General features: G+C 46.3%; 1 protein-coding gene across 5 annotated transcripts in view; it reads left to right on the top strand.

Annotated features, from left to right (window-relative positions):
• The window catches only part of POFUT1 (protein O-fucosyltransferase 1), a 39,952-nt gene that overhangs the window by 2,038 nt on the left and 10,356 nt on the right, over nt 1-27,558 (top strand). The window contains exons 2-7 of one of the 5 annotated variants that reach the window (XM_069548308.1): nt 9-130; nt 4,509-4,691; nt 5,837-5,949; nt 13,157-13,349; nt 14,747-14,989; nt 18,383-22,400. In XM_069548308.1, the coding sequence (XP_069404409.1) occupies nt 9-130; nt 4,509-4,691; nt 5,837-5,949; nt 13,157-13,349; nt 14,747-14,989; nt 18,383-18,571 (1,043 nt within the window). In that variant the 3' untranslated portion in view covers nt 18,572-22,400. Of the gene's footprint in view, nt 1-8; nt 131-3,588; nt 3,659-4,508; nt 4,692-5,836; nt 5,950-7,199; nt 7,999-9,610; nt 9,787-13,156; nt 13,350-14,746; nt 14,990-18,382; nt 22,401-27,558 lie in introns of those variants that run through there. The other 4 variants (XM_069548307.1, XM_069548309.1, XM_069548311.1 and 1 more) reach the window with 4 other exon arrangements.

A 27,558-nucleotide genomic window follows, 5' to 3' on the forward strand; every position in this document is an offset into this window, starting at 1 on the left:
CCATCCAGGGCGCTTTGGGAACCAGGCTGATCATTTCTTGGGCTCCCTGGCATTTGCAAAGCTGTTGAACCGCACCCTGGCAGTACCTCCTTGGATTGAGTACCAGCATCACAAGCCTCCTTTCACCAATGTGAGTACCTCCTGCCTGCTGTTTGCCCATGTCTACCTTTCCCTAGTCATGCTCACTTCTGCTTGACCCCAAGTCCTTCTATAGGGTTTATCTCCCATCCCCCTGAGTTTGCCCTATCCACCATCCACAACTGTCCTCCCTGGCTAACTCACTAATATTTGTTCAGCACCTGCTTTCCGAGCACTGCATGAGGATTAGTTCTTTTCCTCTCATCACATTTCGATTAAGAAACAGGTTTAGAGAGGCTAGGTATCTTACCACATTCACACAAGAACTGGAATTCAAGCCCATGTCTGTGTGACTCCAGAGCCTGTGACTAGACGCTCCAGACTCCATTTCCAGCCTTGTCTGGTCCCACCCATTGGTCACAGGTGATGGGTGCTATTATCAGTTATGAGGGAGAAACGAGGCACAAGTTAGTTAATAACATGTCCAAGGTCACAAACTAGAGGAATCTGGCTCCCACCTCATCACCGGGTCCCTTAGAATGAGAAGTCCAGCATTGTCTTAATTTCTTGCATATTCTTTATGACTTCCACTGGCCTGATGTCTGTTTTTGTTCACATTTTAACTCCAGGGGTCTGGTAGTGAGAACTGAGTTAATATTTAGTGAATTGACTTTGAAAGTTCTTAATAAACTTCAAAAGGTTATATGCAAAACACCCATATTTCTTTCTTACAGCCTTTTCTCTGCATAGTTTTTATTTTTTCTTGTGCATGCCATTTTTAGAGAGATTTTTAACAGGATAAAAGCCAGAGTAATGAGGTCACAGCCTGAGTTGGCCATGTACTAGCTGTGTGCCTGGTCAGGGTACTTGACTTCCTTGTGCCTCAGTTTTCTCATCTTTAAAATAGGCTGGAAATAATTCTTGCTCCTTCCCTCAGTGAGTTAGCGATGGTGGTATCCGTCCCTCTTAGAATCAGCTGAGCCGATCAATGTAAAGTGCTTATGACATAGAGAGTCCTCAGTGACTGGGCACAGCTGATGCTCTGGCTTTTTGCACTTACTGTTACAGCTCAGACATGGCCCATTCATCTTCTGGTTCACTTGCCTTCTCTTCTCAGCTAGGAGTCTTTCAGAGTCTCTTCTTGCTTTCTGCAGGTTACTCAACCTACTCTAGTTAGACTTTCCTTCCCCAATGGGACTGTTCTCACAGAAGGTCACTAGAGACCTCAGAATTGCCAAACCCAGGGTCATTTCTCGATCTCTATCTCATCTGACCTCCCGGTGGCACCTGGCCCCATGAGCCTGTCTCCTTGAACTTCCTTACTCCCCTAGCTTCCAAGACACAGCCTGTTCCTGCTCTAGCCCGACCTGTCTGCATTTTCCTCTTTGTGCTCCAGCAAGGGCTCCTTTTTCCCCACCCACTGTTTAAATGTTGCTGTGTCTCCTGTTTCTGTTTGCTTGTTAGCTGTGTGACCTCAGATGAGTTATCTAGATTCTGTCCGCCTGGGTTTCTTCATAAGTAAACTAGGGATGGCTGTATTCCTACCATTCACAGTTAGGTGGTCAAGTCCATGAAACATGATGAGTATAGCACCTGGCGCTAATCCAGCACTCAATAAATATTAGTTGCTTTTATTACCATTATTTGCTTTGTTCTAAGATTCTGTTGACTCTTGCAGCTTTCATTATTCTCCATGTTCCTTCCAAATTTATCTGTGGCCCTGACTCTCTGACCACAGACCCAGTGTTTCAAACTCCTCAGCCCTTGAGTCTGCTTGGATGACCCACAGAGCCAGCACCTTCCCCTCAAACCTGTGTTCCTGCCTGTATTTCCAGCCTTAGTTTATGTCACCTCCACTCACCTGGATACCAAGCCAGGAACCTAGACATCATCCTAAATGCTTCCCTTTACTGTGCACTTCACCTTTCTTTACATTTTCTGACCTGTCCATGCTTCCCCATCTCTCAGAGGTACGAGAGATGCTCAGGCATATATGTTGAAACAAAACAACAAAAATACATGTTGAATGAATTGTTGTTGTTATTGTTTTGTCGCCAAGTTGTGTGCGACTCTTTGCGACCCCCTGGACTGCAGCACACCAAGCTTCCCTGTCCTTCACTATCTCCCAGAGTTTGCTCAAACTCATGCCCATTGAGTCAGTGATGCTATCCGACCATTTCATCCTCTGTTGCCCCCTTCTCCAACTCATGTTGAATGAATACTTGAACAAATAAAAGGACCATTGCAGTAGCCTCCTAATCTTTCCGTCCCTCCTCTAATCTTACCATCAGGACATTCTCTCTTCTGTCACCAGAGAGATCTTTCAGGAAAGCAGATCTCATATTATTTCTGCTTAAAATCCTTTGCGCAACCTCATTGCTAATAAGTAAGGTTCTCAGAGTCTGCTTATTGGGACACCAATGGCTTATGTAGAACCAGTGCAGTGGTTAAGTCAGTTTGGGAAATTATGTTCTCAGTTCTTCATTCCCCCCAGATTTGGAGATTCAAAATGCACGTTAGCATATTAAAGGCCCTGAGAAGTCCTGTCATAAAGAAACCTGCTTAACCTAGCATTTCTCAGGCCTGTTTATTTCTGGAGCCTTTTTATTGCAGAACCCTTTACCCACCTGAACTAGTGGAACATGCTTGGAAACTCTGACCTATGGGATAAAGTCTAAATTGTATTTCATAGTGTTCCAAGAAATTTTCTTAAGTCTCGAAAAATGCAGAGATTAATATAATCACCAGCCATGTACTCACCATTAGCAGTGATAATCATTAACATTTTCTTGTATTTGCTTCATCTTTTTTTGTTGTTAAGAAAAGAAACAAAAGGTTACAGATAAAGTTGTTAAAAGATAAAGTCTGTCTTGGTTCTAGGCTACTCCTAGTCCCTCCCCCACGCTCCAAGGCAACCACTATCATGGACTTAAGTATCTTTTTTTTCCTTTTTCTTATTATTTTTTTCTTAGTGTCTTTTGGTAGAACTTCTTCCAAGTTCTTTCCAGTACTGCTTCCATTATGAAACTGAGCATCCTTTATCCCTCTCCTGCTACAAAGGGCAAGAATTTGTCTAAGGCAAATACCTAGAGATAGAGGGTGCATTTAAAATTCTATTTTTAATAGATGCTGTAAGAGGTTATACTCCAAAGTAGTGGCTCTAAAATGTATGCCTCTACTGTCAGCTATATATTTTCCAATAGAGTTAAGCTTTTAAAAAATATTTATTTTATGTATTTTTGGCTGTGCTGTGTCTTCATTGCTGCGTGCAGCAAGTAGGGGCTACTCTTGGATGTGGTGCGCAGGCATCTCATCGCAGTGGCTTCTCTTGTTGCAGAGCATGGCTCTAGGGTGTGAGAGCTTCAGTATTTGCACCACGCGGGCCCATTAGCTGTGGCTCCCAGGCTCTAGAGCACCGGCTCAGTAGTTGTGGCACACAGGCTTAGTTGGTTCGCAGCATGTCGGATCTTCCTGGAACAGGGATCAAACCCATGTCCCTTGCATTGACAGGTGGACTCTTAACCATTGGACCACCAGAGAAGCCCAGAGTTAAGCTTTTAAACTTTTGTTGGTCTCTTGGGTAAGAAATGGTGTCTTGTTGTCATTTTCTTTTTCCTAATTCTGGTGAGCCTGCACATCTTTTGAGTGTATTGGCTATTTGGGTTCTCTTTGCTGTGAGCTGCTCACTCCTATCCTTTCCTGCCCATGTTTTCTTTTGTGTCATTTATCTTCTTTCTTACAAATCAGCAGGCATTTTTGAACATGAGGTCCATTACTATTTGTCCTTTAATTTACAGATGTTTTCTCCCAGCTTCTGTTCTAAGCTTGGTGTCTTTTGTCAAAAGTTTGTCACTGACGTGCAGTCTAAGATCTCTGGGTCATAGAGTGCATGGATTTGTTGGTTTTTTTAATTAAACATTTCCGTATTCATTTTTTGGTTCACTGGGTCTTTGTCGCTGTGTGTGGGCTTTCTCTAGTTGTGGTGAGCATGGGCTACTCTTAGTTACGGTGCGCAGGGCTACTCATTGTGGTGCTTCTCTTGATGCGGAGCACGGCCTCCATAATTGCAGTACACAGGCTCAGTAGCTGTGGCGTGCAGCTCTAGGGTGTGAGGGCTTCATTAGTTGTGGCGCATAGCTCAGTAGTTGCGGTTCTTGGGCCCTGGAGTGCACATGGTTCAGTAGTTGAGGCTCACGGGCTCTAGAGTGTGGGCTCAGTAGTGGTGCACAGGGCTTAGTTGCTCTGTGGCCTGTGGAATCTTCCTGGACCAGGGATTGAACCCATATCCCCTGCACTGGCAGGCGGGTTCTTATCCACTGCACCACCAGGGAAGTCCTAGAGTATATGGTTTTAATGGATGTCTCTGAAGCAGCCACTAGGATACTGAGGGAGGACTCTCCAACCCCTGCTTTCCCCCACTTTTCCTGTAGGTCCATGTGCCCTACCAGAAGTACTTCAAGCTGGAACCCCTCCAGGCCTACCATCGCGTCATCAGCCTGGAGGACTTCATGGGGAAGCTGGCACCCACCCACTGGCCCCCTGAGAAGCGGGTGGCATACTGCTTTGAGGTGGCAGCCCAGCGAAGTCCTGATAAGAAGACATGCCCCATGAAGGTGGGTCCTGTGGGTCAGGGGGGCCCTTTCTGCCTGTTCCAGGTCCTCTAGGCCCTGAGACACTGCAAGGTAGCAATATGTGGGGGAAGGCACCAGAGGAGCCTGGCGTGGAAAGATGGAGATTTAAGCCCCATTTCTCGCATTTGTCAACAGTGTCACTTTGGGCAGAGGAGTTTGCTTCCTCTGAGCCTTTATTTCTACCTACAAAATAAAGACGCCAGTCCCTGTTGTGTCTTGCTCACAAAGTATCATGAGGGCCAGGAGTAAGAATGCTTGTAAACTGAAAAGTACCACATCAGTAATGATAACTAGTACTCACATAGCACTTATAACATGCTAGGTACCATGTTAAGAGCTTTTCACATATTATCCCACTTAGTCCTTCAACTGTTTCATGAGGAAAGTACTATTATTATCCTCATTTTATAGAGAGGACACTGAGTACAGCAAAGAGAGGTTCAATATTTTGCCCAAAATCATATAGCAAATAAGTTGTGGTAATATGACTCCATTTTCCACCCTCCTAACTTGTATACTTTCTTGCCTCTCAGCAGATAAATGCGAGGCTCTCATATTTATCAGAAGTTTGAAATTTCTGGCACTTTGGGAGTAAGACAACCCCCAGTATGTCTTTCAGTGTTTGTGCTAAAGTCTGGGGAGGGTAGGTGAAGAAGTCGTGAAATTTGAGAAAGGATATCTTGCTTTCAGTCCCAATATTGCCCTCACTTGCTCTGTGAGCTTGAGCCAATGTCTTACCTTGTCTGGACCCTGGTTTCCATCTTGAAAATAAGAGCTGATCTTGAAAGTCTCTTGGAGCTCTTAGTCCGTGGTCCCAAATCCAAGGTAGCTCCCTCCCCAGATCTCCACCAGTGCTGCAGGATTGGCAGGATATGGCATGTGAGCAGGAAAGACTCCTTCAGATACTGTGGTGAACATTTCCTGCTGAAAACCAGCCTGGAGGCCAAGCCACCCTCCTCAGCCCCCAGCCCAGGAATTATGAAGTGACATTCCTACTTGCCCATCCTGTGAGAGTATTTCAGACCGAGTCAGATAGTGCAGGGTTTCCCCATCCACAGTTCCTTGGCCCCAGTCCCACCTGGCTTTCTTTCCTGCCTAGTAAGTGTTTGGCCACTCTCTTTCTCCAGGAAGGAAACCCCTTTGGCCCATTTTGGGATCAGTTTCATGTGAGTTTCAACAAGTCCGAGCTTTTTGCAGGCATTTCCTTCAGCGCCTCCTACAAAGACCAGTGGATCCAGAGGTACATGGAGGGGGCATTGTTGCTGGGGTTAGGGGAGGAGTGGGGGGCCCATGGGCATTCAGCACTTTCCTGGTCCTCTTCCCTCTGCCACACCCTGCACCCTGATGTATGAGACCAAAGGTGCGGCTGTTCTGTCTCTTGAACTTGGGATCCTATGTGATCTGTTCCCATCTCAACGCCTGACACGGTGGGACGTTGACCTGCCACGAGGTTGAGCAAGAGTTTATCAGCCGATAAAGGATGTCATAAAAAGAATATTGTGCAGTCACATGCATCTCAATTTCCTCCTTGAGGCGTGAGAATCACTCCCCTGTTACCTTCCTCTTCACAAGGTGAAAATTGGAAGCCTCTTCTAGAGAAGAACAGCTTCAGGTGCAGACTGAGAAATGATGTCATCCTGATAATAATTGGATGTGCTTTATTAATTGCATTCCAGTAAACCCTATTTAAAAAAAAATAGGTTAGCAGGGCATAGGCACAGTCTGTGAAATATTTATAGAGCGTCTGTCACGTATGAGACTTAGTGCTCAAAGGCCAGAGGTGATACATAAAAATGAGGAAGACCCAGTCTCAGCCTTCAGCTGCCTGCAGTCTAGATAAAATGATGACACTGACATAGTACTCTTGCCACTGATGCTATAGCAGGGCCAGAAAGAGCAGGGGCTTGGACATCAGACCTGGGTTAGGAGCCATGAGGGGCTTATGAATTCTTGCGTGGTCCCAGCAAGGCAAAGGAAGACTGATTTACCCTTAAACAGCCCTGAGCTCTCAGGCAGCCCTTTCTTTCTCAGATAACCCTGAGTGAGCCGGTCAGACTGTCTGACCTGAGCTTCCTCCTTGGTGTAATGGAAGGAGTACTATGGTATCTGCCTCCTAGTGTATAAATCACATGACACGTAGTAGAGGACCAGTCCGTGTTACCTGTTACGGTTATTCACATGCTTTATTTTAATTAAGCCTTTGAGAAATTTCATGAAGTGGGTATTATGATCAATTTCCATTTGACTGGTGAGGAAACTGAGATCGGTGAGGTTATTTAAACAACTTGCCCAAAGTAATGCAGCTGTTGAGTGGGCAGCTGGGGTCTATGTGTAAGGCTTTCATAGTTAATAAAAACTAATATTTATCTAGTACCTACTGTGTGCCAGTTGCTGTACTAAGTCTTCTCTACCTGAGTCTTCCAAGATAATAGCTCATTTAATACATTCACAGGTCTGTGACACAGTGTTATTGTCATCTCTGCTGCACAGGTAAGGAAACTGAGGCAGAGAAAAGTGAAATCACTTGCCTGAGCTTGAAGTGACAGAGCTGTGATTTGAACCCAGGCCGCCTGACTCCAGAGCACGCATTCTTCATCACTGTGGAGAGACGAGCTGTGCCTTAAACAGCTCCCAGTTCCTATTTGGGACTTGTGTTAAGAGCTAATTCATGAGCTACTAAGGAGACAATCATGGCAGAGTCTTACGCCCTTCATAGTTGATCCTGCATAGGAAATTGTTGATTTCCATTTAATTACCTGCTTGATCCTCCCCATTCAGCTCTGAATGAACTCAGAGCTATTGCCAGAAGGCACACTATCCTCAGAGGATGGAGATTTGCTTCTAAAATGCTGGGGGTGGGCGGGTAGGGGGGAAAAGGACACCAGTTCTAAAAACAAATTCCAAAAAGCCAAAAAAAAGCACACAATCCTGGTTGGAGAAGGGACAGTGCTACATGGATGCATCGGTAGGACAGAATTGCTGAAACACTTGTTCCTGGCCGCCCCATGGTCTTGTTTGAGTTCGTTGAGTTGTAGGAATTATGTAAGGGCTTGGGTAAGCTTTTGCCTTTGAGCCAACTTTTTAGGTGTACTTTCTTGCTGTCGGAAGTTGTCCTTTCATTGCAGGAGTGTGGGTGTCGGGGGAACAGCACTGGCAAGAGTCAGATGCTTCCCTGTTCACTGGATAACTGCAGGTTGCTTCCCTTCTTAGGCCACAGTGCTCAATCTATAAAATGAAGGGATTGAGCAAGATGGATCATTTTCTTTCTTTTTAAAACAATAAGATGACATTTGTTTTTTTGTTTGTTTTTAGTTTTTTAAAATATATTCATGTATTTGGCTGCACTGGGTTTTAGTTGCAGCATGCAGGATCTTTATGGGCTTCCCTGGAGGCTCAGTGGTAAAGAATCCACGTGTACTGCAGGAGACTCGGGTTCGATCCCTGGGTTGGGAAGATCCCCTGGAGAAAGTGGCACCCACTCCAGTATTCTTGCCTGGAGAATCCCCATGGATGGAGGAACCTGGTGGACTGCAGTCCGTGGGGTCACACAGAGTCAGACATGACTGAGCATGTGTGCATGCATATGTGGGATCTTTAGTTGCAGCATGAGGGATCTAGTTCCCTGACCAGGGATTGAACCTGGGCCCCTTGCATTGGAAGCACAGTCCTAGCCGCTCCACCACCAGAAAAGTTCTAAGATGAGTCGTTTTCAAACTGTTCTTTGAATTTTAGAGTTGTGGAGAAGTGCTTGTAGTGCCATGGCAGGGGAGGGGGGGCGGCAAGTTAGAGCTGTTCAGTTCCCCTCTCCCACTACCAATCAGTAACCCTCTTGTATATCAGCTAAAAGTTTTGGTGGTCACGGGTCTGGGTGTACCAGGTTTAAATTAGGTACCTGTAAGAGAAACCCCCAAATAACAGCAGACTAGCAAGACAAAAGTTTATTATTTTCTTATGTAAAAAAGGACTGCAACGCAGGGCTGCATGGAGGCTCCCTTGGGTCTAGAAATTAGGCTCCCATCTCTGCTTAGCTGTCCCATTACCAGCTTTTATCCTTAGTGTCACCTCATGGGTCAAGATAACTGATGAAACCCCAGGCAGCTGGAGGTACAAAAGGGGCAGAAGAAGGGCCCCTCCTTACTTTTCTAAGGAGCCTTCCTTACAGCTTGCTTACACCAGCTCATTGGCCAGTACTTAGATGTGCAACCCATACCTAGCCCCAAGAAGTACTGAGAAATGTATTTTGGGCTTCTGTGTGTCCAGCTTGAAAGTTGGGTTCTAGAAGAAGAGAATAAGGGTTATTTCTTCCCCACTGAGGATCTTTCCATCTCTGCTGGTTCTGAATCTATGAATACCCTGATGGAGGTTTAATTCAACAGACATTTATTTATTGTACTTTCATTGTTGGAAGGCTGTGACTCATCAGGCTGAACCATTCTCTTGGCATGAAGGCAACAGGTATTTGAGCATGTGGCTTATCGTTCTCCCTGGCAGCAGCCTTCCCTGAGTGGATATAAACAGGTGACATACAGTTGGCAGGGCTGAAGCCTTAAGGATGAGAAGCCAGTCATGAAGAGCTGCAGAGAAAGGCAGTTTTTCATGCCACAACCAAGAGCTAGACTCTGCCTCGTTCATGTGCCCTCATCCTCTGTACCCTGCATAATGTCCATTCACTGGTATCTGTTGGGCACACACGTGGGTGCTGTGCATGGAGAAACCCCAGCTTGGTAGGGGGGGTCTCAGTAGAGTCAATGTAATGGTAAAACACCCCACAGTCTCACTGCTCCCCGTAGTAGGAAAGTGTGCCTTATTCAGCTGGACAGCTACCAGGCTCAGGGCCTGACTTAGGGTCACCAGCCAGGGATGTGAACAGATGGAGCTAGTCAAGCTTTCTTTCCAAACAGGACCCTCACTCCCCACTTTCACTCCAAACACCAGTCTCCTCATTGGGAGCAAAGGAGTGCATCAGTTTGGCTTCTCGGTGCTTATATCAGTAAGGATGTCGCATCCAGATCCAACCAGGACGGCTGTGTGAGCTGATCCAGATCCAGGTAACGGGGGCACATATTCCAGACTTGGAATTCACCAAGGGTCAGCAGCAGATTCTTTCCAGGAGGTCAAGGAGGGCAGAGGTCCTGGTTTTATCCTAACGTTCCAGCCCCCTAGGAAGTCACAACTTTTTCATATGAAGTCCTTTAAGGTGGCTTCTGAAAGTCACTTAAGGGCCTGGCCCATAGTAGGTACTCAGTTACTGTTCACTTCTTTTAACCCCTGACTACCTGATCTGGTCTATCTGGTGAGATCCCTGGCTCATTAATTCATTCTAAGTATATTCATTGTACCTACTATGTGTTAAGGCCTGCACTGAGACTGGGAATCAGAAGAATAAGCCACAGATTCACCTTTTGAGGAACTTATTGACTGGATGGGGGAGCTGGGAGTGAGGTACAATAGTTAAAAACAAAGGTTCTGGAGGATTCTGCCTGGATTCAAATCCCTGTTCTGCCACTTCGTAGCTGTGTGACCATGGGCATGCTGCTTAACCGTTCTGTGTCTCAGTTTCCTTATCTGTGAAGTGAGAATAATGGCAGTACTTGCCTCATGGGGGCTCTTAAGAGACTCAAATGAGTTAATGTACACAAAGTACCTGGAACACTGCCTGTCCCATGTATGTACATATAAAATTAAACTCTGACAAGACAAGTGTTAGAGCCAGGCTGTTGATGAACACTTGCTCATTGCTTCCTTGGCACAGGGCTTGCACTCGTGTGTGTGGCCTTCACCGTGAACAAAAGTGCTCGGGGTCTAGCCTCATGTCAGGGGACAGGGAATGTGGTTACTGAGCACATCATTGTGTAGGAAGCAGCAAAGGAGAAGTGGGCTGGAGCCCACTCCTAGGAGCTGAGGCCTGGGTGTGGCAGCTGGTCTCAGAAGTTTAGAGGTATCTGTGGGGCTTGGTCAGGTGTGAATAAAGAGCGGCCTGTCCGTCGCAGCTCTTTTGCATGGGGAAAGATGGAAACGGCCTCACTGACCAGCAGGAGGGGACTGGATAGATAAACTGATTTCTTCATGCAGATGGAAAACTTTAGGAGACATTAACGTAATCCCATGATCCACACCATCAACATGGCCAAATCTCTAAAACAGAGAGTTAAATTTTTTAAAAGTTGTAATAGATTACATGCTGTATGATGACAGTGATGGATATGGTGAGAGTCAGAATTTTGTGAGAGCTTTCTACATGCCAAGCACTGTTCTAAACGCTTTGCTTGTATTAATCTGTTTGATCTTCTCAACAGCCCTCTGAAGTGGGAACTGTTATCAGCTCTGTTATACAGATAAGAAAACTGAGGCACAGAATGGTTTTAGTCACCTGCCCAAGTTAGTGACATAGCCAACATTAGAACAAGGTCGTCTGGCTCTATAGTGCACACTTTCACCGTTGCACTGTGTAAAGAGCACACAGGATGATACCTTTTTATACAAATAGTGAAAGTGCAACCATTCATAAAGCCGCAGTATCTGGAAAGAGGAGGAAGAGGGAAAGAGACCACAGGATAGAGCTTTTATTTAGGTGTGTATTTTTAAAAATCTGAAACAAAGTGAAGTATTAATATTTGCTAATTTGGGTCACAGGTATGTGGACCGTTAAATTATTTTCTCTTTTCCTGCATGCTCTGAAATATTTAGTAGTTTTTCACTAAAATTTTTACTCAGGTAATTGTAGGTTCACGTGCACTTGTAAGAAATATTAATAATACAGAGAAATCCCAATTGCTGTTTACCCGGTTCTCCCCAGTGGTAACATTTTGCGAAACTATAGCACAGTATCACAACCAGGATGTTGACATTGGTACAATCCATCCATTTTATTCAGATTTCCCCAGTTTTACTTGAACTCACTTCTCTGTGTGTGTATATTTAGTTTTATTCAATTTTATCACGTGTGTATGTTCATATATCCATTACCGCAGTCAAGATACCAAACAGTTCTAACATCACAGAGGTCCTTGTGTGGCCAGTTTATAAACCACCTACACACACACACACACACACACACACACACACGTGCGCACGCACACACACATACATGCACAAACAGCCTAGTCCCTGATGACCACTGATCCCATGTCCATTTCTTTTTTCTCTACTTTGTCATTTCACAGATATTATATAATAGAATGATTCAGTGTGTGACCTTTTAAGATTGACTTTTTTCCACTCGGGATTCCCTTGAGACCCATCCAAGCTGTCCCCTCTGTCAGTAGCTGGCTCCTTCTTATTGCAGCAGTGTGTTCTGGGGTGTGGGTTTGTTCTGCAGTTTGTTCAGCAAGTCACTTGTTGACGACGTCTGAGTTGTCTCCAGTTTTTGACTATTATGAGTAAAGCTGCTGTGAACATTCACAAACTAGTTCATGTGTCAGTAGAGGCTTCCATGTCTCTGGGATAAATGCCCAAACATAGGTCATATGGTAATTGCTTGTCTAGTTTGTTTGGTTTTTTTTTTTAAACTGCCAGACTGTTTTCCAGAGTGCCTGTACCTATTTCATAATTTTAGGGAAAGGATTTTGACTGGCAGAGGGAAGGCATACCAGGTGGAAGGGAAAAAGTCTGCAGAGATCTGGAGTTGGAAAGTACTTTGAAAGTTTATGGAACAGTGGGGCATCTTGTGTTGCTGGAATATAGTCTGGCCTTAGCTAATGAGAGAACACAGGTTTGCTCTTCACTCATTCAATCAACAAATCTTTACTGAGCTCTTCTGTGTATCTAGACACTGTTCTGGGCACACAGAGATACTGCCTTCAGAAGCCTGAGTCCAGCAGAAAAGATGGGTGAAATAATTACAAGGTACACTGTGAACAAGGGGAAAGGAGAGCCTTTGGCAGGGAATGATGGAGGCGTCTTCATGCCTCTGGTGCTCTCATGAAAGCAGGGATCACGCCTGTGTTACTCTCCTCTGGGCCTCAGCATGTAGTAGGCAATCAGTAGATATGCGTTAAGTGTTGAGTGAATGATCTCATCCACTGTACATGCTCCCTGGGAGTGTGACCTGTTAGCAGCTGCACTTCCTAATCCCACCATGTGAGTAAAAGGGCAGAGACTCAGTCTAGACACCCCACCCTGGAGTGAATTACCGCACCACAGATTGGAAGCCAGCATGACATACAAAGGGCTGGAATGCTCTACTGTAAATTTTTAATTGTTAAACAAGCAAAGAAGGTTGTAAATTCCTCGTGGCGGGACAGTATTGCATATTGTGGCTGTTGCCGCTGCCAAGGTCTCTTATCAGCCCGTTGGTGTTTCACAACCTCTCGTGCTTCTTGCATGTTACAGGGGCCCCTCCGCAGGGTCTCTGGGACATGGTGCAATGCCATCCTTTTTCCCGTGGGGGTGGCAGCCAGACTCTCTGTGCATCGTCTGTCTGACTTCTCATTTTGTCTCCTGCCTAGATTTTCTCCAGAGGAACATCCAGTGCTTGCCCTGCCTGGTGCCCCTGCCCAGTTCCCTGTCCTGGAGGAGCACAGGCCACTCCAGAAGTACATGGTGTGGTCAGACGAGATGGTGAGGACAGGGGAGGCCCAGATCCGCGCCCACCTCATCCGGCCCTACGTGGGCATTCACCTGCGCATTGGCTCCGACTGGGTAACTTCCCCCTTCCTTTCATGGCTGGGTTGGACGTATCCATGAGCAGGACCCATGTCTGTGACACTGAACGCTAAACTCATTGCACCAAGTCCCAGCCAGGGCAAAGAGACCTCACTCGGCCAAGCTGATGGGGCTGAGCCCCACAGTCCCACCATGGACACGTCCGAAATGTGGCTTCAGAGTGCTTGCTTGGTAGTTCTCATTTTTAACAGTTGCCCTTTTTTCCTCATTTCACAAATGGATAAACTGAGGTATCAAGCTAGACTCTGAGTCAGGCAGCAAGCCAGAGAGAGCCCACAGTCTTCTGCCCCAGCTCAGTGGTTAGCCAGTAGACTCCTTGTTGAAAAACAAGCTCTGGAGGTTGGGTGGGGCTCCCAAGAAAAGAAGATATCATCTTCCAAATTCAGCAGCTGCTTAAATGTGCAGAAACCTCATCAGGTTATCCTCCCTGTGAAAATAACAGGAGCACTACAGACGATCTCCTTAGTTTACGTAAGAAGATATGTATATATCTGTGTGTGAGAAATACTCATTAACGGAAACTTGAAAAATACTCAAAAGTGTGGAAATTAGATCAAAATTCATTCAGTGTCATTTGAGGAAGCAGTCACATCCACACGACCCTCTTCCTGCCCCTCCACGAAGTAAAGGAGCCAGGACCTGTACTCCCCTAGGACATAAGAAAATATAAGCTGCTTTTTTTTTTTTTTTCAATCTAGCATAATGCCAATACCAAACTCATTAAAAGCTCAACTCAGGAAAATAGAGTCCATTCTCACTAGTGAATGTATATGCCCAGATCCTAAGTGAAATATTACCAAGTAAAATCCGGTAGCATATTAAAGAACAAGAACAGAAACAAGTAAAATTTATCCCAGTGATGCAGTGAAATTTATTATATTAACGCCCAAAGAAGAAAAATCATATAGTCATCTCAGTGGATGCCAAGAAAGTGCTTGATAAAAAGTCAGCATTCATTTATGATTTTAAAAAAAGAAGAAAAACAACTCTTAACCAACAGGGAATACAAGGGGCCCACCTTAGCTTGATAAAGGCTATCTCTCCGAAACCCACAGCAAACGTGCACTTCTTGGGGTTATCAGAAGTGTTCCCACTGAAGTCAGAAATCAGATGAGGTTGCCCATTATCACCAGCACAGTTCAGAATTCTGCTGGAAGTCCCAGATAATGCAGTAAGACCAAGAAAAAAAAATTGTGAAAAGCCAATATCCCCTTAGCACTGTTAACTGCTGATGCATTTCCCTTTTCCTCAGTGGTTTAGAAAAAAGAAAAAGTTGCACTCGTGTATCACCTGCCTTTTTCCCTTTCCTGGGCTCGCTCTTCTGGGGTTGTGGGCAGTGGCTGTCTATAGCTCTGTCCCCACCTGCCCCACAGAAAAACGCGTGTGCCATGCTGAAAGATGGAACTGCTGGTGCCCACTTCATGGCCTCCCCACAATGTGTGGGCTACAGCCGCCACACCGCCGCCCCGCTCACCATGACCATGTGCCTCCCTGACCTGAAGGAAATCAGGCGCGCTCTGAAGCTCTGGGTGACAGCGCTGAACGCCCAATCGGTCTACATCGCCACCGACTCTGAGAGTTACCTGCCCGAGATCCAGCAGCTCTTCAAAGGGAAGGTACACATGGGGTGTGGGCCTGGAGGGAGAGCAGCTGGAAGGGAATCAAAGGCAATGCCAAGGTGCTCCCTCCACTCCCACCTCACGCTTCATGTTCTCCCACCGCCAGGCTTTTGCTTGAACATCCTGTTCTCTAGTTCCTGCCCTTCTTTAAACCCCAGCTCAGACGCCTCCGCCGGGGCTCTGCAGGCTTCCCTCCACTCCTGATGCTGCTGGATCCCTACGGGGAGCTTTCACAGCACTTGATCACATCTCCTCCCGAGACACCTAGACTGTGAGACTCATGAAGAAACATGTCTTTTTTCTTCCCAGAAGCTGTGGCTCCTTGAAGGCAGGATCCAGGGTTCTTCGGGGTCTAGCCTGATACTTTGACCTCCTCCAGGAGAAGGAGAAGGAAACGGCAACCCACTCCAGTATTCTTGCCTAGAGAATCCCAGGGATGGGGGAGCCTGGTGGGCTGCCATCTATGGGGTCACACAGAGTTGGACATGACTGAAGCGACTTAGCAGTAGCAGCAGGGCTGAGACCCCGCCTTGCCCTCACCAGTGGCTAGGACAGTGCCTGACACATGGTAGGCTCTTGGTAAATGTTTGGTGATTAAGGATATTGAGTGGGCCCTGGGGGACAGAGCGGGTGGGGGCGGTCCAATGCCACAGAGGGATGAAGAGCATGGACTGTGGAGCGTAGGGTCTTGGGCTCTCCTCCCTGTGCAGCCTTGCACAAGTTACTTCATCTCTCTGTGCTTCTGTTTCCTCATCAGTAAAATGGGACTGAGAGTAGTTCTATCCCGTGGGGTAATTTTGAAGATCAAATAAGAAGAAGCTAAAACTGGTCCGGTACAAAATAAGTTGTCGATAAAGTTAGCTGTCATCGATAGTAGAAGTAGGTGGTTGATGAATACAGGAAAGGCTCTTTGTGTTTCATAAATGCTTAAGGAAGGGGTGAATAGTAGGGGTTTGACATATGAGTAAATAGTAGAATGCGCTTGGTACTGTGTAAGTGAAGAACAGGTAATGAGTAGTTATGTATTGGTAAAACGGTGGAGTTAATAGTGAACATTCAGTAAGACTTTGGAGTGCGTAAAGCCCCTGAATGCTTGTGCAGACCTTGAAAGACAGACACCCGCTTTCTAACAGCGGGCGCCCTTGGCTGTATGTCGAGGGGCTCCCTTTCCCTCTTTTACGGGCTTGTTGAGGAAATGCCTTGTAGAGGAAGTGCCAAGTCACAGCATTCTGGTCCCCACCCACCCACTTTATAGAAGAATATCAGAGCCGGAGACCTTGGAGCACCTCCGACCCAACCTCTGCATTTTAAAACTGAGGAAACCAAAGTCCCAAAAAAGGATGGAATTTACCCAGGAGGTCTCAGGGCTAATTTTAGTGGGCATGACACAGAGCGGTTAAGTTTCAGGGCGTGGGTGGAATTGTTCAGGGGATTTTGGCCATGATTAAGCTGGTATTATTTTTCTGCTACCATCTGAATAGCAAGATGATGATTTTTGTTACATCAGAAATCTCTGTGTGACAGCAAAGCACTTTCAGCCCCAGCTCTGCCCACACCCCCTACCTCTGTACTAAATGGAAGGACTCGGAGAGTCCCAGGGAGTTTTTTCTGAGTTTTTAGAGTTGGTATACTTGCTACACCTTGAGCCTCTTGCCATTTCTATTTCCTGTTCCTGTGCCACTGTTCTTGCCCTTCTCCACTCCTCACCTCCTTTCACGGACTCGGCCTACCCTCTCTCCTGAACTAATCCTTGCTCATCCGTTAAGCTGGGGCAGTGCTGAGCCGAGGATACTGATAAATAAGATGTGGTGCTGCCCTCCAGGGCTCACAGTCTAAACTCAGGAAAAGAGACTTGCAGAGAATTATAAGGTATCCCACAGGAGAGGGCCAGGCTTGGGTATGGGGGCTCATTCACTCACTTGTCCAGTCCCCAGATGCATATTGAGACAGACCCCTGTCAGAAGTGACCAGCAAACCAACACAGCCCCAGCCAGGTACAGGAAATGGGCGTTAACCAGAGAATCGCTGAGTGAAAGCTACACATGAAGGAGATGTGTGCCACAAAGTGAAGGAACGTGGTTCTGTGCAAGTGCAGGGCAGAGGAGCCTGGACTAGACTGAGGGGGCCAAGGAGGGCTTCCCTAAGGAGATGAGACTTGAGCTGCAGAATGAGAGTTAAATAGGAGTTAATCAGACAAAGAGACAAGCACCCCCAACAGGGGGAGGAGCATGTGTAAAGATCCTGAGGTAGAAGGGAGCCTGGTGTGAAGTGGCTGGAGCTCAAGGTGGAAAGGCAGCTGAGCAGGCCTTTGGCCACATTCAAGATCTGTAGTCTTTATCTGCAGAGCAGTAGGGCGCACACACACCACTCATTCACACTCTGTCTTTGCTCATTGGTGTCTTCTGCCAGGAATGCCTATCCCCATCCATCGCAGTCCTGAGTTAAGGGTGCTCAGCTGGGGATAGAGGGAGGGAGGAATAAGGGAGTAGGGAAATCTGTGAAAGTGTTTTTTTGGCTGCTTTCCTATGATATCTGGGCTTCCCTGAAAGCTCACTTGGTAAAGAATCTACCTGCAATGCATGAGACCCTGGTTCGATTCCTGTGTCAGGAAGATTCGCTGGAGAAGGGATAGGCTACCCACTCCAGGGCCTTCCCTTGTGGCTCAGCTGGTAAAGAATCCGCCTGCAATGCAGGAGACCTGGGTTTGATTCCTGGGTTGGGAAGATCCCCAAGAGAAGGGAAAGGCTACCCACTCTAGTATTGTGGCCTGGAGAATTCTGTGGACTGTATAGTTCATGAGATCCCGAAGAGTTGGACATGACCGAGCAGCTTTCACTTTCACTTTTCCTTTGGTAAGCAGACCAGTAGAAAGGAAGATTATGGTGACCAGCCGGGGAGTGGTAGTCCATCAGGAGAAAGGTTCACCTTTGAGGAATATCTCAGGGATAGATTGGACAGGACTTTAGTCTCAGAGGCATCCAGGCAGCAGAACCAGTTGGGTGGGGTGCTCTTTGGTCAGATTGTGGTTTGGTTGGAGAAGCCAAGACCCTGAGGCGAGGGCTTTATGCAAAAGTCAGACCTTGAACTGAGCCTTGAGAGTATGGTCAGGACTGCGCTGGATGGGGATAGGCATTCCTGGCAGAAGACACCAATGAGCAAAGACAGAGTGTGAATGAGTGGTGTGTGTGTGGAGCTGAGGGTTAGGGTCACCATCTGCTAGGCAGCACTTCTCTCAGGCACCCCAACCCTGCGTGTTAACGCTTTGTGTGCCTCCTTCTATGTCTGTGACTTCAGCACGGAGAAAGAAGGTGAGGGGTGGCTGCAGGCCTTGGCGGATCCGGCCACTTTGTCCTGAACCCTGGCTAAAACGCCCTGCCCTTCCTCCTGCAGGTGAAGGTGGTGAGTCTGAAGCCTGAGGTGGCCCAGATCGACCTGTACATCCTCGGCCAAGCTGACCACTTTATTGGCAACTGTGTCTCCTCATTCACTGCCTTCGTAAAGCGGGAGCGGGACCTCCATGGGAGACCATCCTCCTTCTTTGGCATGGACAGGCCCCCTCAGCTGCGGGATGAGTTCTGATCCTAGCTGGAGCACACCACCAGTCTGAGCTGTTCCCTCCAGCCAGGCCTGGCAGCCAGAGGTGCTCCCACGGTTGATTCCCCAAGGATCAGAGACCAGAGAAAAGTACCAGGAACTTCCTGGAAGAGGAAGACAGTCAATCTCCCAGGACACAGGACTTCCAAGCTCCTAGTGGCCAGACATCTCCCTTTCTCATATGCTCCCTATTGCTTCTCCTGGGAATTTCTCACACCAGCAAAGTAATCCAAGCTCTGTCTTTTGGTCTGCCCTGCTCTGAGGAGGCTGAGATGCTCAATTCTCTTCAGAGAGATTTTATATATAGAAAAAGAGATTTTTATACTTTTGATACAAGATCATGACTCCCCTAGAATTATCCCTTATCTTAAAAAAAAATCAGTGAAGTTCATTAACGTAGGTACCTAAAGTGACCTTAACAGAATGTGGATAAGGCTAGGGGTGGGTGGGTGTATTGACTGCTTTTCCACATGACCCCCCAAAGTGGCCCTCAGGCTTATCCCCACTGCGTGGCCTGAGCCACTGTCAGCCCCCACTTCCTAGGCCATTTCCAGGGTTTGGGGCACAGTCTTCTCCGTCATAAACACTATGCACAAAGAAGTTATCGACCACAGTGCTGTCAGTTCGCTGCAGACGGCCAAGTGCTGCTCACACAGCTCGTTCCCAGCAGGGAGCACCCTCCATCAAGCCAGGCTGTCGTGGTATTGCTCTCAGAGTCTCTTGGCGGTTGATGGCTTGCCCCAAACATGGCACCATCAGGGTCTCATAACACATCACCAGGGCCTGGGCTTGCTGGCCTGGTAGGATCCTTTTGAGGTCTCTATTATCTCCTGTTCCAAAGGGCCTGGTTGTAGAACTTTGTCATTAAAGTGGTTCCAGGCCTGTCCTCTCAGCCTTCCTCCTGTAGCAGGAGCCTTCTGACTGTATCCTCACAGGGGAGTGGTCACTAAGCCCCTGACCAGATGGAAGATCCTCAGTACCCAGGAGCCATCGCATTGCATTCCTGGGGTTGTCTGCTCCATCCCATCCAATGAAGTCTCAGTCAAGCCCATGAGACCTAAGGTGTTACGGTTGTGAGTTTCTTTGTCTCTCAAATGCTGTAGTGGTAAAAATCCATGACCCCCCGAGACTCTGTGATTTTTTGGTCTTGAGGAAATTCTCAGTTTCCTCAGGGTCACACAGCCAGCAGTGGTCAATCCAGATTTGACCTCCAAAGGGCCAGTGCTGATAGCCAGCCTGCTCTACTCCTCCAGTTCACAAGACCTGGTTTACTCTTTGTATGTGCCATGGAGGCCTCAGATGGAGAAATGGTCAGCCACCTTTTGTCCCCACTGGGCTCTACTCATGGGTTTGCCACTGCCAGGACCCTTCAGGGAGGGAGAATCCCGCAAGAAACAGAAAACCCACCTGAAGCTTACAGTTCTCTTGGCTGGTTCTAAAATTCATGTCTGTTACCTGCCGATTACTTCCCCACCATGTGACCTCCCTTGGCCTTCAATCCTGGGAAAGTGGGGGAGACTCTGATGAAAGCCAGTCCCAGAACTCCACAGCTGTGTCCTGTGGGTAGCCTTTGGGAAGAGACGCCTTTTTTTCAGGGCATACTGGATCAGAGGCTGAAGGGCGACAAGGATCTCAAACAGCAAAGATGGCATTTGCTGCTTAGAGCTGCCATCAAACTCTTAATACAGAAAGGGCATTTGTATTTCCCCTCTGGGGAAAATATTTTAAATCCTGGGGTGGATTCAGAGATAGTTTATCTGCTCAAACTTGTTCATGAGCCTCACTGAGGGACATGGGAGCGAGCCCCTGCCTCCATTGGGCGGTTGGTAAGGTGTGGCTCTCTGACTGATGTCATTTGCTGCACACACTTGAGAGTCTGGGGTTCAAATAAGCTGCCCAAATCCTCTTGATGAGCACCGGCAGTCATAATAGCTCGTGTTTCTGGAGGTGAGGGCGCTGGAGCTGTAGTCCGATTCGGTGTGTTTTGTAGGCAAGCACTTTATTCCTTTGACCCAGTTTCCCCACCTATAAAATGGTGATAAAACCGACGATGGGGTTGTTGAATGGCCCCAGTCAGATAAAGGGAGTATAAGGGCCCATTGTAAACTTGAAGGAGACAAAGGCCCATACGTGACTGTTGGTTAGTGTGACTGCCTCTGGTCACATGCCTCCTCTCTACCGGCCACTGCTTGCTAAGTGTTTTATGGATGTTCCCTGGTTTAACCTCTACCTTAGCCCTGGGAAGTAGAAACTTACTCTCTGCACAAGGCAGGATTAACACTTGGAAAATTCTCAGTTTCCTCAGGGCCACACAACCGGTAGTGGTCAGCCCAGATTTGATCTCCAAAGGCCAATGCTGTTAGCCAGCCTGCTCTGCTCCTCCAGTTCACAAGACCTGATTTACTCTGTGTGTGCACCGTGGAGACCTTGAATGGAGAAATGGTCAGCCTCCTTTTGTCCCCAGTGGGCTCCAGCCATGCGTCTGCCACTGCCAGGAGCTTTCAGAGAGGGAGGATCCCCCAGGAAAGAGAAAGCCTGCATGAAACTTAGAGTTTTCTTGGGTGGTTACTTAATTCAACATGCTTTCATTCAACAGGTGTTTATTGACCAGTTGCCAGGCTCTGTGCTGGGTACTAGGGATTTCAGAGGATCAGACATAAATTCTTTATTCTCAAGGAATTTGCATTCTAATAAATAGAAGGCATAATAAGCAGAAGTATTGTGGGAGGTGTGAAGTGCTATAAGAAAACTAAAAAGGCATGGTGGGTGCAGAGGGGGAGCAGTGCTGGTTTAGATGAGCTCGGGGAAGGCCTCTCTAAAGAGCTGCTGTGGAGGGGGCCATGCTCGTTCAGCGTTTTGGAGGCAGCGCAACAGCAAGTGCAAAGGTCCTGAAGCTGGAATGAAAACTAGCAAGGTCAATGTGACTGGAGTGGCAGACGTGAGGCAGGGAGCAGAGTAGATGAGAACAGGTGACATGACCCGTCCTACAGCCTAGTTAAGATCAAGCCTTGGCTTTTATTTGGACACACGTGGGAAGCCTTGTGGGGTCTGAACTAAGGAGAGTCATGGTCTGATTTACCTTTTCGTAGGCTGCCATGTGGAGAGGAGATGGGAAGGAGGAAGAGTAGAAGCAGGGAGACCGAGATAGAGGTGTCACAGGGATGCCCGCAAGAGAAGCAACTGGGCTCAGGCAGAGGTCATGGCATTGATTGTGGTGGAAACTGGTCAGACTCTGGATGTATAAAATGATTTTAAAGTGTCAACGTTTTTTAAAAAATGTAAATCTTTACGTAGTTTTAATCATGCAGTATATACAATTTAATGTCTTGTTTTTTTTTTTTTTACTTAATAGTATATCATGTTTTCCATATTGGTACATGGTCTGAATAAGTGTTTTTAACAATAGAAAATTCCACTGGGTATCCCATAGTTTATTATGTCTCATAGTTTATTGTTGTTTTATTATGAGAACTTAGTACCAGTTTTTTACTATTATTATTTGGAAAATATTTTTATTTGTAAGTTGTTTTTTTTTTTTCTGTTATCTCACGTTTTTATTAAGATAAATTCCTAGAAGTGGATTTGTTAGATCAAGACTTAAAAGCTACTTTTTGGGAATTCCCTGGCAGTCCATTAGTTAAGACTTTACTGTCTCACTGCTGAAGACCTGGGGTTCAATCTCTGATTGGGGAACTAAAATCCTGTAAGCTACATGATGTGGCCAAAAAATAAAATTAAGAAAATAAAGCTGCCTTTTGGAAAAAATTCAAATATACATAAAAATTGTAATAAAGTGAACTTTCAGTTTCAACAACCCTCAGCATTTCACCAGTTTTGTTTCATTTACTGTCTCATTCCCAAGTCCACATACTGGAGACTTTTGAAGAAAATCTGAAATATGTTTTGAAGGAAGAGCCAGCAGGGTTTGTTGACACACTGCAGTGGAATTAGGAGGGAAGAGGAAGTCTAGAATGCTCTGAGGTCTGTGGCCCAAGCAACAAGGAGAAGAAGTTCTCCCTGACTTGCAGAGTGACCTGATGTGGGTCACTCACCTCTGAGTTCCAGATGCTAATGGTGGTCTCCGGAGGATCCTTGGAGAGAGCTGGTTAATATGGCAGATTCCAGGGACCCACCTAGGCCTGAGGAATCAGAATGTCTGGTGTGTAGTGCCCAGGAATCTGCATCTTAAGATGCACCTTCAAGTGATTTTGATGCCCAGTAACCCAAGACTTACTTAAATTGTATTCCTTGGACGTCTGGTGTCGACATCCCCTGGGGCAACTTGTTTGAACTATAGACGCCTAGGCCCCGCTCTGGACCTGCTGAATCAGAATCTCTGTAGATGCAGCCCAGGGATTTTTTAACAAGCTCTCTAGGAGCTAAAACGAACACCACTGGTCAGAAGGTCGTGGGGGTGATTCACTGTGGTCAGCCAGCCAGCAAGCACTTACGGAGGGCCTTCCCTGAGGCTTGGCATGCCTTGAAAATTCCACCAAGCATAGTCAGTGGTGTGGCTCTGAGAGGACCCCGTCATGCTCAGTTTGTGTTGTAACATTGACTTTTTTCTCTTTATTTTGCACTGGGGGAAATATTATATACAGTCCTTGATTTAACGGAGTTCATTGTTTTAGGTTCATTGTTTTAGGATGGAGCCAAACTTACGTAAGCAAAACAATGAGAGTTACACTTTTTGAAAATTAAGTAACTACCGGTAGAGAGGGTTGTGGATTAGGCAGAAATGGAGAAACTTGTGTTCAAAGGAACCAAAGCTGGGAAATGCTGTCCTGATACATCACAGACCCTCCAAAAGCATGGAGGAGAATGGACAGGAAGGAGAAATGGGATAGAGGGTAAAAGAAAGCTGAGCTTTCATTTCCATGTTCTGTTCACTTCAAAGAAGCTTAATGATGATAATAAACAATAATCCTTCCCTGGCTCGGAAGTAAAGATCCTTTTCCTCAGTTTTCTCTTTGTCCTTCGTGGGGTTAACAGAAAAAAACCTGAAGGCAAATCTTGCTGTCTGGATTATGTTGTCAGAATTAATTCAGATTCTTACTTGAAACCCTGTTTATTTCAAGGTTGGGACCTTTGCCTTGAAATAACATTATTTAAGGAAAAGCAGGTTTGTTTTGTTTTTACAGCTAATCCTTTATGGATCATCAGCCCAGGACGCCAAGCCCAACCAGGTAAAGAGCAGGAAGGGAAGGAACAAAAGGCATTTCCTATAAACTCCCTCCTTCCCTGCACGCGGTGACTCAGCCCACCCCAGTGGGAAGAGGGAAGCCTAGGAGGACACCCCATCCCTCTTTGAAGATCCACCTCTAAAAAAAAAAACGTCGCACATTCATCCTCTGCAGAGTGGGGCTATTTCCCCTCTGTTAACAGAATATAAGATCGTTTAGGAGGTCCAGGGCACTAGCAGAAGGAAAGGATTCTTTTCAGCAATTTCTCAGTCCTGTTAACAATGTCAAAGAGAAAGTCTCAGTTTAGTGGCAGTTGTTAACTACTCTACCACCTGCTAATCCATCCTGCTAACAGGGCAGACTGGGAGTCAGACATTAGCTAGCCAGAATTTAGTAACCCTGTTTTGCTTTGAGTATATTTATTTTGGGGATACTTTGCATTTGCATGTTTTCAATTACAGATGTGATTTAACGTTTCCTTATAAGTAACTTACTTAGGTTACAAAAAATGATTTGATTTAGAGAAAAATATTAAGTAAATGATGTGTTGTGAATTATGAAGATCAAGGTTAGGAAACCCTCACTCACTTTACCTTTAAAAAAAAATCTAATAGCGCCATTGTAGCTAATGGTACATGAACAGCCAGCTTCATTTAAAAAAAAAAAAATTCTTTCTCTCTTTATTCATTTGGCTGTGTCGGGTCTTAGCTGAGGCATTCAGGATCTTTAGCTGTGACGTGGGCTCCTAGTTGTGGCATGTGGAATCTGGTTGCCTGACCTGGGATTGAACCCAGGCCCCCTGCGCTGGGAGCAAGGAGTCTTAGCCACTGGACCACCTGGGAAGTCCCTCAGCCTTATCTTTATACGAAGCCCTGAAGACCCTCAGCATAGGACCAATGGAGCTCTCAGGGGAAGAGGCATTTAACCTTTTTGAGGCATCACAAACGAGGCCGCAATGTAAACCATGGAACAGGTGCCATTTCCCACATGTGTTTCTAGAGTGGCATTGACAGGTCAAAAGAGAGTGCACATTTGTCATTTTGATTGGCATGACCACATTGCCCTCCAAAGAGCTTGTGCCAATTCATCCTCCCTGGCATGGTGCCTGTTCCCTACACTGTCTGGCTTCATTGGTTTTTGATGTGGCTTAGGGAGAAGCCACTTATCTTGGGTCCAGACACTTTGATTTCTGTCCTGGTGGTATATTACGATGACTCTACACAGTCCAGGAGATTTGGGTTTGAACCCCAAATCAGCCACTAACTGCTGTGTGACTCATTCAAGTTATTGGCCTATCTGAGACTCAGTGTTTACATCTGTCAAATGGAAATAATGTCTTCAGTTGAGTCTCAGCTTCCTTTAAAGTCAAGTCCCAAAGTATAAAGGCAAAATTTATTATTTCTGCCCTAATTTGTTGAGCCCATACGCGATATAATTTCATCCTAACTTATAGGGTCATTGTGAGAATGTAAAGAACGGCTGTTACCAGAGAACCTGGCACATCGTCGATGCTTGATGATAATAGTATTATTTCACAAGATTGCAAAACTATCTTTCTAAGGCTTGGTTTCTGAACCAGCAGCTGACATGTGGCTGCCAGAGAGATGCTAAAGGGCACGAATATGTTTTGGAACTATTGCAAGGGCTCCAGATATGGGGGTTAAACTTTACTGGGGCTCCAGAAGCCTCACCAGGCACCTCCTGCTGGAAAATTTCTTGACTTCTGTCCTTTGTGTTTCAGTGCTGTGTTAGCTCACTGGGAGACCATCTTCTCCCAACCATTGCTGGTGAATGAACAAGAGCTGAGCTCTCAGCCAACTGGGGAGATGGGCCAATGGGAGAGACCCCACTCCTGCCCATATTAGGTCAGTGGTATACAAGGGGAGGGTACAGTGAACTGTCTCTTAGTGACAGGAAAATCCCTGGCCCTCTCTCTTAAAAAAAAAAAAAAAAATATATATATATATATATTTGGCCATGCCAGGTCTTAGTTGAGGCACATGGAATCTTGAGATGCAGCATGTAAACTCTTAGTTGCAGCATGTGGGATCTAGTTCCTTGCATGAGGAACTCAGGCCCCCTGCATTGGAAGCATGGAATCTTAGCCACTGGACTACCAGGGAAGTCCTCCCAGCCCTTTCTGAACTCTTGTCTCCTATTGAACTAGAAAATGAGGACTTTGGATTGGTTGATTCTTTAGAAAAGGCACTAGGTTTGGTGTCCCAAGGCTTGGGTGCACAGACTGTCTTTAATATTAATCTAGTGTGTAATCACTGGGACTCAGTGTTCTCATCTGTAAAATGGGAATACAAATTAAACCACTGAACCATTATAAATTGAGTCCTTCCTCTCACGGAGCTTGCTTTGTAATGGGGGAGAAACAGATAAGAAAAAAAATGCATACATAAAGTGTGAGGAGGTCGTGAAAACCATGAAGGAGAATGAACTAGGGTAGAGGGAAGGAAGGTGGCTGGGGTGGTCAGAGAAGACCTTTGTGTCCAGGTGACATTTGAGTGAGACCTGCAGGGGGTGAGTGAGTGTATGCATACTTGGGAAGGGCATTTCGGGTAGAAAGAATAGCAAGTACAGAAGTCCTGGAGTGGAAGCTAGCCCGGCATGTTTGAGGGACAGGAAGGAGAAGTAGGTGAGGTATGAGGAGGGCACAGGCCAGACCTGAGTGGGCCTCATCTCTGGCTTTTACATCAGTGATGTGAGAAGCCACTGGGAGGTCTTGAGCAGGGGAGAGACATGATCTGACCTATATCTCAGGACTGTCATTACCTATTGTGGATGGTGACTGCAGCCATGAAATTAAAAGACGCGTGCTCCTTGGAAGAAAAACTATGACAAACCTAGACAGCATATTAAAAAGCAGAGACATCACTTTGCCAGCAAAAGTCCGTCTCATCAAAGCTGTGGTTTTTCCAGGAGTCGTGTACGAATGTGAGAGTTGGACCATAAAGAAGGCTCAGCATCAAAGAATTGCTGCATTTGAACTGTGGTGTTAGAGAAGACTCTTGAGAGTCCCTTGTACTACAAGGAGATCAAACCAGTCAATCCTACAAAATCAATCCTGAATATTCATTGGAAGGACTGATGCTGAAACTTGAATTGTTTGGCCACCTGATGTGAAGAGCTGACTCACTGGAAAAGACCCTGATGCTAGGAAAGACTGAGGGCAGGAGGAGAAGGGGACGCCAGAGGATGAGATGGTTGGATGGCATCACCAATTCAATGGTCATGAGTTTAAGCAAGCTCCAGGAGATGGTAAAGAACAGGGAAGCTTGGCGTGCTACAGTCCATGGAATTGCAAAGAGTCAGACACAACTGAGCTACTGAACAACAACGTAACAAGTAACCCAAAATATAGTCTTTTCAAGCATCAGTAATCATATATTCTCTCTCAGTTTCTTTGTGGGTCAACAATTTGGGAGCAACCTGGCTGAGCAGTTCAATTCTGATCTCTTGTAAGGTTGCAAGAAGATATTGGTCAGGGCTGCATTCGCCTGAAGGCTTGCCTGTGGTCGGAGGGTCCATCTCTTATATGACCCACTCCCATGACTGGCAAGTTGGGGTTGGCTGTTGGTGGCTCAGCTCCTCTCCACAGGCTGGCTTGGCTGTCTTCACAGCGTTGTGGCTTGCTTTCCTCAGAGAGAATGATTCAAGAGGCCTAGACAGAAGCTGCAGCATCTTTTATGACTTAGCTTCAGAACTCATTCACTGTCCCCTCTACCATTTTTATTGGTCCATGGGCCAACCCTATTCCATAAGACTGCACAGGCCATAAAT

The sequence above is a fragment of the Ovis canadensis genome, chromosome 13 (genome assembly GCF_042477335.2).
Source record: "Ovis canadensis isolate MfBH-ARS-UI-01 breed Bighorn chromosome 13, ARS-UI_OviCan_v2, whole genome shotgun sequence".
Taxonomy (NCBI): domain Eukaryota; kingdom Metazoa; phylum Chordata; class Mammalia; order Artiodactyla; family Bovidae; genus Ovis; species Ovis canadensis.